This window comes from Hemitrygon akajei, unplaced genomic scaffold (genome assembly GCF_048418815.1).
Source record: "Hemitrygon akajei unplaced genomic scaffold, sHemAka1.3 Scf000127, whole genome shotgun sequence".
Lineage (NCBI taxonomy): Eukaryota > Metazoa > Chordata > Chondrichthyes > Myliobatiformes > Dasyatidae > Hemitrygon > Hemitrygon akajei.
This window is the reverse complement of record NW_027332013.1, coordinates 136,581-148,292: the sequence shown is the minus strand read 5'-3', so window position 1 is coordinate 148,292 and position 11,712 is coordinate 136,581. Positions and strand designations below refer to the sequence as shown.

General features: G+C 50.1%; 1 protein-coding gene across 1 annotated transcript; it reads left to right on the top strand.

The window, feature by feature from the left end:
* Nucleotides 1-1,177: 1,177 nt before the first annotated feature.
* On the top strand, nucleotides 1,178-2,134 carry LOC140723698 (modulator of apoptosis 1-like). Its single transcript, XM_073038255.1, has one exon. The coding sequence runs from the start codon at nucleotides 1,178-1,180 to the stop codon at nucleotides 2,132-2,134; it is 957 nt and encodes a 318-aa protein (XP_072894356.1).
* The last annotated feature ends 9,578 nt before the right edge of the window (nucleotides 2,135-11,712 follow it).

Here is an 11,712-nt window from a genome sequence, read left to right as displayed (position 1 = left end):
AGAAGACCGGAGGGGGAGGGATGAGGCTCAAAGCTGGGAAGTTGATTGGAAAAAAGGATACACAGCTGAAGAAGAGAAAGGATCATGGGACGGGAGGCCTAGGGAGAAAGAAAAGGGGAGGGGAGTACCAGAGGGAGATGAAGAGCAGGCAAGGAGTGATTGTGAGAGGGGCAGAGAAAATAATAAATAAATACATGAGGGATGGAGTAAGAAGGGGAGGAGGGGCATTAATGGAAGATAGAAAAATCAATGTTCATGCCATCAGCTTGGAGTCTACCCAGACAGAATAAAAGGTGTTGTTCCTCCAACCTGAGTTTGGATTCATTTTCACAGTAGAGGAGTCCATGGATAGACATATCAGAATGGGAATGGGACGTGGAATTAAAATGTGTGGCCATCGGGAGATCCTGCTTTCTCTGGCGGACAGAGCGTAGGTATTTAGCGAAACGGACTCCCAGTCTGCGTTGGGTTTCAACAATATATATGGCGTGTTCTCAGATTATTAACTATAATGTTAACTGTTAAGTGCATATATAAAATGGCTTCTCTGTAGCGTTATAATGAAATGGTTTATTTGTGGGTAACTGATTTGGTAATGCTCTGTTTAGTTGGAATGTTTGGGTTATAATTATTGATAACCGAGGAACTAACCACTGGAAGCGATGTTGTTCTGTCTGTATGTGTGGGAGCCTGGAGTCAGTGCGCGGGTTTTTCGGGAGGAGAACCGAAGAGGAAGGACGTGCTGGACACTTTGGTCCCAGGTTGGACCCAGGCGGCGGGTCGAGGAGGTCGGAGAAGATCGAATGGTGGACAGAAGGCTTCGATAACTGAGCTCCAATGGTTGTGCACGAACTGATTGAACTCTGATAAGTCTTTCCCCTTTTTTCTTTTCTTTTTATATTGTATCGCTATTAATAACCTAGTTCTAGTAAGATTTATAAAGAGTAATCTGTTAAACGTACATTGTGTGCCGTTTTATATTGAATGTGCGAGTTTGTACCAGTGTGCATTTCACAGCATCCACGCAAACGGGAGACACGGTTTGGCGGGTGGACGGATTTTCTCCTGGACAAATACAAGCCGATAGCCCTGGGGGTCACATTTGTGGGCTGCTCGTCCCGGGATTGAATTCCGTGGATGCTGTGTGACCACTCTGCTTAAATAAAATACAGTCGGGATGGCTGCAGCTGCTTTTCGGCGATGGTGTGCGGCTGCGAAGGTGGCAGAGAGCAATGCATGCGTGCTGAGGGGGGTGGAGACTAGCGTACCGGATGAAGTGTTACTTCGAGGTTTGAGTGCGGTTAAAAGTTTTGGCAAAGTGGAGATTGTATCGCGGAACTTTGATTTTGAGTCAGGTACAGATATAGTGTTAGTGCAGACAAGTGAGGACATAACAGGGGCGGAGTTGGCAGAGGAGATTGGCGTCCCCGGGGAGGCGGGGCCATGGCGCCTGCAGAGTGTCGGGGAAGGAGGGGTCAAAGCTCAGCGAGCGGAGTTGCCTGCAGAGGGGGGAGGAGATCATAGGGAACGGATTCTTCCGGTGTTGGAGGATGAAGGGAAAGAGTGGTCAGATTTGGAAAAGTTGGTCAGTTCCCATTCCACCGTGAAAGGCGAGAGCTCTGAGTTGGCCTCTGCACTTACCTCCTTAGCGAGAAGGGCAGAGGGGCCCCGCCAGAAGATAGGAGTTTTCTCGGGGATAACGCCCACTCCCGAGGGTGAGGAGGATTATGAGACATGGGATGAGCAAACGTCACAGTTGTTGAAGGAGTGTCAGTGCTCGGATGAGGAAAAGCGACAGAGATTAGTTGAAAGTTTGCGGGGAGAGGCGGCTGGGGTAGTGCGAGGTGTGAAGGTTAACCAGCCTTTGGCCACTCTGAAGGACGATATGGAGGCTTTGGAAAGTGCTTTTGGGTTGACTGGGAGCTCCTCGGGGAGTTCTAAAACATTTATCAGGAGGAGGGTGAGAAGCTCTCTGCGGACCTTTTTCGGCTTGAGAGACAGCTTAATGGATTGCGGCGCCGGGGGCAGGGGGGTCATTCGGGCTGAACAAGTGGATCAGTTAAGGATGGATCAGGTATTTCGGGGTGTCCAGTCCGAGGACAAGATTGCTTGGAGTCTCCGGCAGTCTTATTAAACGCCCCCTCCTCCGTCCGACGTTCGTTCAACTGATCAGAGATGTGAGGGGGGATGAGGGCGTGTTGAGGGCTCGGGAGGACTCTGTCAGTAGGGTGAGATCCTCAGTTGTAGCCCCCGGTGGGGATGGGAGAGGAGCCGGCTCCACCCGGCAACTGATAGAGGATGTGGTGGCCGAGCTGAGGGCTGAGGGGTCGGTAAGGAGGGCTTTGCCCCCCCCCTCCCCCAGAGGACGGACAGCGCAGGATGCTGCGAGTGGCCGGAGGTTTGCGAGAAGAGGGGTGGCTGGAAGCGTGTGCTATAACTGTGTGAAAGAGGGGCACTTCCGGAGAGACTGTGAGAGGCAGGGGTGTGCTATAACTGCGGGGAGGAGGGTCACTTCCAGCGGGAATGTGAGCGGCAGGAAGCCTCTAGGAGGACGAGTCCCCGGGTATCCAAAAGGGAGAGGTGTCGGGAAACCTAGAGGAGACCCAGTGAGGGAACGGCCTTGCGTCTCTCGGGGAACCCGTTCGCAGGAAATTACCAAGCAACCCACGAAATCACACGACTCTATTCCGGAAGGATTAGTGGAACCCCGCTCGAGCGTGTCGCTACGGATCGAGGGAATCTCCGCGAAAGCCATACTCGACACCGGGGCGCAGGTCTCGCTATTATATCGTTAGTTTTACAATCAATACTTAAAGCATTTGCCATTGTCCCCATTCCGTGCACTGGGGATTTGGGGCGTCAGTGCTAGGGATTACCCGTTTGAAGGGTATTTGCTGGTGAAACTGGGGTATTCCGAAGCCGATGTGGGAGTGTCCGAAGTTCTGGAGACGTTAGCGCTGGTTTGTCCAGAGCCAGTTGAAACGGCGGATGCTTCAATACTGGTGGGGAACAACATCCCTGTGGTGCGGAGTCTCATGGGGGCCTGCAGGAGAGGACTGTTTGGGGGACCGAGCCGAGCACCGAGCGTTTCATGCTGCATTTGAGCAAGTGCGACGCCGCCCTGGGCCGGAGACTGAATTTAAAAGGGGGACTGTCTGGTCCACCCAGTCGAAGCCTGTGATAATAAAGCCCAGGGAAGCAGCAAGAGTGATGGGAACCCCCAGATTTCCCGGAGTGCCTGATGGCGAGGCCCTCGAGGGGGAGTCACGATTTCCGGCTGGGGTGCTGGTGAGGCCCGAAGTGCAGAGGCCCTCGGTGGTAGATGCCAGGCGGATAGCGGTGAGTGTCAGGAACACTACGGAGAGAGAAATCACCTTTAAGAGAGGGATGCCGCTGGGGCATTTGTTCCCGGTGACGGTAATGTCTAGTGCCCCTGTGAGGCCCACTAAGGGGGAAGGATTGGAAAACAGAGGAAAGCTGACCGCTGAGGCCTTTAACTTTGGGGACTCTCCTGTGCCGCCAGAGTGGAAACGCAGGCTGCTGGAGAAGATGTTGAAGCAGGAAGATGTTTTTTTCACTTGGTGAGTTTGATATGGGTTGTTCCAAGAGCACTCGCCATATCACCCAGTGACTGAGGACACCTCGTTCAGGGAGAGGTCGCGGCGACTGGCCCCTGCAGATGTGGAAAACGTGCGGCAGCACTTATGCAAGTTGAAGAAAGCTGGAATTATCACTGAGTCCCGAAGGCCCTATGCGTCCCCAATAGTAGTGGCCCGGAAGAAGAACGGAAAGGTACGCATGTGTGAGGACTATAGGACCCTGAACCGGCGCACTGTCCCTGACCAGTATACGGTCCCGAGGGTTGAAGACGCGTTGGCCTGTCTGAGTGGAGCGAGTTGGTTTAGTTTGCTGGACTTGAGGAGTGGATTTTACCAGATCGCGATGAGTGAGGCCAACAAAGGGAAGACGACATTTATATGCCCACTGGGGTTTTTCCAGTTCGAAAAGCTGCCCCAGGGCACATCGAGAGCTCCTGCCACCTTCCAGAGGGTCATGGAGAAGGCGGTGGGGGATATGAATTTGCTTGAAGTGTCGATGTATTTGGATGATTTGGTAGTATTTGGAGCCACCTTGGAAGAACACGAAGCGAGGCTACTGAAGGTGCTAAGTCGGCTGAGGGAGGAAGGGTTAAAACTCTCCCTGGACAAGTGTCAGTTCTGCAAGACGTCTGTTAGCTATGTTGGACACATAATCTTGCAAATTGGAGTACCTGCAGACCCAGATAAGATAGAAGCGGTGACCACGTGGCTGAGACCCCAGACTGTGAGCGCTCTGCTCTCGTTCTCGGGGTTCTGTGGTTATTATTGGAGATACGAAAAGGGCTACGGCAAAGTGAGTCACCCGCTGAAACAGCTTCTGCGTGGTTACCCTCCCATGGGGAAGAAAGGAAAAGGGGGGCGGGAGGTTGCAGAATATCTGAACCCGTCGGAACCCTTCGGACAGAGATTGGAACCCGCTGTTCCTTCGGTCATTATGGGGAACGTGAACTCGCTGCCAAATAAATTGGATGAGCTAGCCTCACTAGTAAGGAATGTTAAAGCATACAAGGAATGCAGTTTAATGTGTTTTTCCGAAACATGGCTGACGGCTAACATCCCGGATGTAAATGTAGAATTACCTGGTTTTACTACGGTAAGATTTGACAGAGATGCCAAAAAGTGTGGGAAGAAGAAAGGAGGGGGACTCACTGTCTACATTAACGTAAGATGGTGTAACCCCGGGCATGTGAGTACAAAGATCTCCGTTTGTGAAAGAGATATTGAGCTGATCGCCGTGAGTATGAGGCCATATTACCTGCCTCGAGAATTCGCAAGCGTCATTGTGGTGAATGTGTATGTCCCGCCGCGTGCCGACGCAACGGTAGCGTGTGACGTCATCAGCTCCGCTGTTGCTAGGCTTCAGACACAGCACCCTGAGGCACTGGTGATAATTACAGGGGACTTCAACCATATGACTTTGGACAAGACACTACCTGCTTTCTCCCAGTACGTGGATTGTTACACCAGGGGTAATAGGACTATTGACCTACTGTATGCAAACGTAGAGGATGCATATAGTGCATCCCCGCTGCCTTCACTGGGGAAAGCTGATCACAACCTGGTTTTGTTACAGCCCAGATATAAATCAATTGTGATGAGGCATCCCACTACCACACGCTCTTTTAGGAAGTGGACTCCTGAAGCTGAACAGGCCCTGAGAGACTGCTTCGGTACTACTAACTGGGATGTACTGCAAGGGGGGCTCTGTGGGGGCGTTGAGGAGGTCACTGAATGCACAACGGACTATATTAACTTTTGTGTGGATGCCGTTGTTCCTGTTAGAACTGTTCGCTGCTATCCCAATAATAAGCCCTATATCACTAGTCACATCAAAGGCCTCCTAAACCAGAAGAAGAGGGCCTTTAAAGATGGTGATCGGTTGGAGCTTAAAAGAGTTCAGAAGGAACTCAGAGTACAGATAAGGGGGGCAAAGGAGCAGTATAGGAGGAAGCTAGAACAAAAGCTGCAGAAAAAAAGCATGAAGGAGGTGTGGGATGGGATGAAGATCATCACCGGATGCGGTGCAAAGCGGGGGGCAAACATAAGTGGAGATGTGGAGAAAGCGAACCAGCTGAACAACTTCTTCAACAGGTTAGACAGCACAATCTCATCCTCACCGCAGAAATCCACACCAGGCTTACTTCCCTCACAGGAAAAATAGCCACTCACAGGAGACCTTGCCCACGCCCAGGATTACGGCTGCACAGGTGGAAGGTCAACTGAGGAAGATCTGTACCAGCAAGGCGGCTGGAGCGGATGGAGTTTCCCCACGATTACTGAGGGCCTGTGCGACTGAGCTGGGACAACCACTACAGCGCATCTTCAACATGAGCCTGGAGCAGAGAAGAGTACCCAGACAGTGGAAAACATCCTGTATTGACCCGGTACCGAAGAAACCACAACCAAAGGAGTTGAATGACTTCAGACCTGTTGCCTTGACGTCGCACGTGATGAAGACCATGGAGCGGCTGATAATACAGAATCTGAGGCCACAAACCAGGCACGCCCAGGATCCTCTTCAGTTTGCGTATAAGGAGAAGGTGGGAGTGGAGGATGCTATCACGTATTTGCTGCACAAATCACTCTCTCACCTAGATGGGGTCTGTTGTGCTGTGAGGATTACATTCCTTGACTTCTCTAGTGCCTTTAACACCATCCAGCCCAAGATCTTAAGGCACAAACTAACGGAGATGGGAGTAGACTCTCACATGGTGGATTGGATAGTGAACTACTTGACAGATAGACCTCAGTATGTGCGGTTGGGAGACTGTAGGTCTGACACGGTGGTCAGCAGCACAGGAGCGCCGCAGGGAACCGTACTCTCTCCGGTCCTGTTCACCCTGTACACATCAGACTTCCAATATAACTCGAAGTCCTGCCATGTGCAGAAGTTCGCTAATGACACGGCCATAGTGGGGTGTGTCAGGAATGGACAGGAGGAGGAGTATAGGAAACTGATACAGGACTTTGTGATATGGTGCAACTCAAACTACCTGCGTCTCAATATCACCAAGACCAAGGAGATGGTGGTGGACTTTAGGAGATCTAGGCCTCATATGGAGCCAGTGATCATTAATGGAGAATGTGTGGAGCAGGTTAAGACCTACAAGTATCTGGGAGTACAGTTAGACGAGAAGCTAGACTGGACTGCCAACACAGATGCCTTGTGCAGGAAGGCACAGAGTCGACTGTACTTCCTTAGAAGTTTGGCGTCATTCAGTGTCTGTAGTGAGATGCTGAAGATGTTCTATAGGTTAGTTGTGGAGAGCGCCCTCTTCTTTGTGTTGGCGTGTTGGGGAGGAAGCATTAAGAAGAGGGACGCCTCACGTCTTAATAAGCTGGTAAGGAAGGCGGGCTCTGTCGTGGGCAAAGTACTGGAGAGTTTAACATTGGTAGCTGAGCGAAGGGCGCTGAGTAGGCTACGGTCAATTATGGAAAACTCTGAACATCCTCTACATAGCACCATCCAGAGACAGAGAAGCTGTTTCAGCGACAGGTTACTATCGATTCAATGCTCCTCAGACAGGATGAAGAGGTCAATACTCCCCAATGCCATTAGGTTTACAATTCAACCGCCAGGACTTAAGAACTTTTTAAAAGCTATTATTAATGCTTTTTGAGATAGTGATTTAGATGCATATCATATTTCTTACTGAGTTAAGTATTGTATGTTATTAGTTGTGCTACAACAAGTGTATGGGACATTGGAAAAAAAGTTGAATTTCCCCATGGGGATGAATAAAGTATCTATCTATCTATCCATCTATCTGGATACGAAATGTGAGGAAGCTTTTAAATCGCTGGAAGAGTTGCTGACCCAGGCACCGGTGCTGGCTTTTGCGGACCCCGTTTACCCTGTGTACCACACACCGATGCCAGCCAAGAGGGATTAGGGGCCGTCTTGTATCAAGATCAGGGCACCGGGTTGAGACCTGTCGCGTTTGTCAGCCGGAGTTTGTCGCCCTCCGAGAGAAACTCTCCCATCCATCAGTTGGAGTTCCTGGCGTTGAAGTGGGCAGAGGTGGATCAGCTGACTGACTATCTCTCCGGAGCCAGGTTCGAGGTGAGGACGGACAACAACCCATTTAGTTATATCCTGCCTTCGGTGAAACTGGATGCTGCAGGCCATCGGTGGTTGGCGGCCCTGTTGGTATTTGATTTCAGCTTGAAGTGCTGGCTGGGAAGCAGGAATGTCGCTGCGGATGCTTTGTCACGACGGGAGCATGAGGAACAGGAGACGGGCGAGGAGTGGGAGAGCGTTCCTGCCCCTGCTCCGTTGTCACACTTGCAAAGTGAGGGGCCGTTGACCTGGTGTGTCCGGATTTCTTGGCCATTGAACCCGATGCCAGCAATACGGCGAATATCTTGGTCTTCAAAGACCACTACACCAGGTATGCTCAGGCGTTCCCTACCAAGAAGCAAAGGGCGACTACGGTGGCGAAAGTCACTGCAAAGAGCTTTTGAGCTGGCTCGGGAGGCGGCCGCCGAGCAGAATCGGGAAATAAGATGAGGTATGACCAGAAGGTGAAGTTCTCCCAACTACTGACGGGAGATCGAGTCCTCATAAGGAATTTGGGACTACCAGGGAAACATAAACTGGCTGATCGTTGTAGTTCTTCCCTGGGGCGAGAAGTACAGGTAGTGCGGGAGCCTGAGATGCCGGCTGCGTCTTGTACCAGGACTCTGGTCTACGCATGGTGGAGGAAAAGCCCACACCGGGAGAGTCGGGCCCGGGCCCAGACCCTGTGAGGGATACTGACTCGGAGGATGATGACTCGGACGATCGGTACATGCTGCCGTTCGCTGACGCCCCCGAGATGGAGCGGAGGATCCTGGCCCTTCTCCCACTGGGTTAGACGTGGTAAGGTGGCCAGTGATGGGCAGTCGGGGGTACCACAGGGCGTTGGAGTAAAGGATGTAGTGTTCAAGCAAGAGATAGTGGTTCCGAGGTGCATCGGGGTTTGGGTGACCGCTCGCGGGAGGGTTCGCCTCATAGTTCCCATGAGTCTCCCGTATTGTCCGAGGGGGAGGAGTTAGAAGCGGGAGTGCGCAGGCCTCAGAGAAGTAGGCACCTCCCAGACAGGTTGGCCTATGTGGCACCTGGGGAACAGGGTGTGATCACCACTGTTTTGGGGAGTTATACCACTGCTTTCTGCACTTGGATTGGGCGGTGTGTTCTGCAGGAGAGGTTGGCGAATTATCTGAACGTCATGAGGGCATGACTTAATTCGGTGGGGGGAGAATACACGGTTCTCAGATCATTAACTGTAATGTTAACTGTTAACTGCATATATAAAATGGCTTCTCTGTAGCGTTATAATGAAATGGCTTCTGTGTAGGTAACTGATTTGGTAATGATTTAGTTGGAATGTTTCAGTTATAATTATTGATAACGGAGGAACTAACCACTGGAAGCGATGTTGTTCTATCTGTATGTGTGGGAACCTGGAGTCAGTGCGCGGGATTTTCGGGAGGAGAACCGAAGATGAAGGACGTGCTGGACCCTTTGGTCCCAGGTTGGTCCCAGTCGGCGAGTCGAGGAGGTCGGAGAAGATCGAATGGTGGACAGAAGGCTTCGATAGTTGAGCTCCAACGGTTGTGCACGAACTGATTGAACTCTAAAAAATGTTTAGCGCCATTTTCTTTCTTTTTATATTGTATCGTTATTAATTACCTAGTTCCAGTCAGGTGTATAAAGAGTAATCTGTAAAACAAACATTGTGCGCTGTCTGATATTGTGTGTGCGAGTTTGTACCAGTGTGCATTACACAGCATCTACGCAAACGGGAGACACGGTTTGGCGGGTGGACGGACTTTCCCCGAGACAAATACAAGCCGATAGCCCTGAGCGTTACACAAATCATGTCAAGTTTTTAAAATTTTTACAGATGGTGCCCATTTTTGTGCCTGAAGTATGGACAATGACAGAGAAATTACTTTGCAACCATATATCAGTAAATACAGCAGAATTGGTTGCCATCATTTTTGGCTTAAGGTGGGTGGAGACATTTTCTCCCACGTAACCTTATAGTTGTTCAGATTACTTTTCGGTTTTGATGACTCTTAAACACGTTATTCTAGCAGTCGGTCAGATTTACTGTTGGAAACTCACCAGGCATTAATTCATATTCAAGTACTTGTTTATATATTTTCTTCTTATAGGTCCCTGAACACAGAGGTATTGAGGGGAATGAGTAGGTTGACTGTAAGTTACAAAAGTTCAACTGTGGATAAAGACCCTTCAGTTAACAAATCAAAGGTTCAGAGTTATGTATGTTGGGAATTAGGAGCTGATGGAAAGACTGATGGGAAAATGGGTACACCTTCACAGAATACATAAACGGGTTGGGTGTATGGGGAGAAAGGGGTAAAACAAGAATGGACGGAATTATATTGACATGAACCAGACTGGGAACATAATAGTGCTGGGTTTACGGGATAAACCAGAAGGGAAGGAATTATATCGCCATGACTTACTATGCTTAATTATTCTGTTTGTCCTGTTGCAAAACAAGCTTCCGGATCGTGTAGGTTTTCTCATTATGAAACGGTTGAACACAGGTGAAGGATATCAGGAAAGAAATCATGAAGGCTTCATTGCAATTTTGGCGGTCTTGATTGATTGATTTCATTTAACCGCTTTCTTAGTAATGGGTGTGTCTTTAATTAAATTCGCAGTATTCTGTTTCATTACATACAATCGATAGGATTTGTTGCGAGTAATTTAGCTTTCATTTGAAGACCGAAGCAGTGAGGATTTTATTTCCCAGTTCTCTACACCACAGCCCAGTCCAGTTGATAACGGGAATGCGCCTTTAAGTTGGAGTGTCAACCGTCGTTAATCCAAAGCTTGACCTATTTCTTAATTTAGCCAATCATTCAAGGAGATGGCGGGGACTGGTGTGATTCATATTAGGTTAGTAAATGATCATCTGACTCGCCCCGCGCCGTCTTGTTGGAAAGTCTGACAGTGAAGTTGGTGAGCGGAATGGGAATAGATGGACATATCCGCAGACGAATGTGCGGGCGGCATTCCGGAGTAGTTCTTTGTCTGGCATCTGGCGGGAAGAATGAGGTACTGACTCTCTAGGACGGTGCTTTGCCCCTCCCGACACACACACTATCTTAACGTCCCGGACTGCCGGATGATGGGACAATCCGTCCGGGAATAACAGTAGGGAGATGAGGTGGTGAATCTGAGGAGCTGGAGCCCGGACTGGAGACTCTGCCGCCGCCTTTGACGACTACTCAGGATGCGGCGCCATTAATCAACTGAAGCATCGAAGTGACGGGATATTTCACCGCGCTGATCACCTGCTCCCTGAATTTCGACTGAGTCACCGCGTAAATAAATGTGTTTGTGCAGCAGCTGAGATCCATCAGGAAAAACCCGAAGTAGTGAAAGATCAATTCAGAGTCATTGAAATTGATTCCTGTCCCTGATACCTGATAATGTATGAAATTTACAACCATTGTCATCCACAGGAGGATGAAGCTGCCGGAAACGGTGAAGAGTAAAATCACAGACCTCCTCCTGCTCTCCATCTCCGGGTCACTGCGGTTCTCCCTCTTGATCTGACCCTTCAGCCCCTTACGGACCCGACTGGCCACTAAAATGTGTCTGACTGTCAGAGCGTTGAGCAACAGGATCCCAGCGAAAGGGAGGAACGGAGTTAAAACCATATCGAGCCAGTCATATCCTACCCACCAGGGGTCAGTGAAATAATTGTCCTTGGTAATACAGGACCACGGTACATTGTCGATGATCACTCCGGGTTCCCATGTGAAGCATCGGGGAACGTTTCTCAGACAGGACAGTACGCCGGTTGTTGTTAGAACCACAGCCGCAGTTTTCCCGGTGCAATATTTTGTTTTCAGTCTCTGGCAGCAAATGGCGACAAACCGGTCAAAGGTGAAAGTGACGGTGAACCAGACAGAACAGTGTGTGGCTGTGAAGCTCAGAACATCGATAACACTGCACACAGGGGTGATGCCCAGAAAACTCCACCGGAAGTAAACCACTCTGAGTCGTTTCAAAATGACGCTGATGATTATGGTCAGTAGATCCGCCGCTGCCATGGCCACCAGGTAGCGAGTGATGCAGGTAGACAGG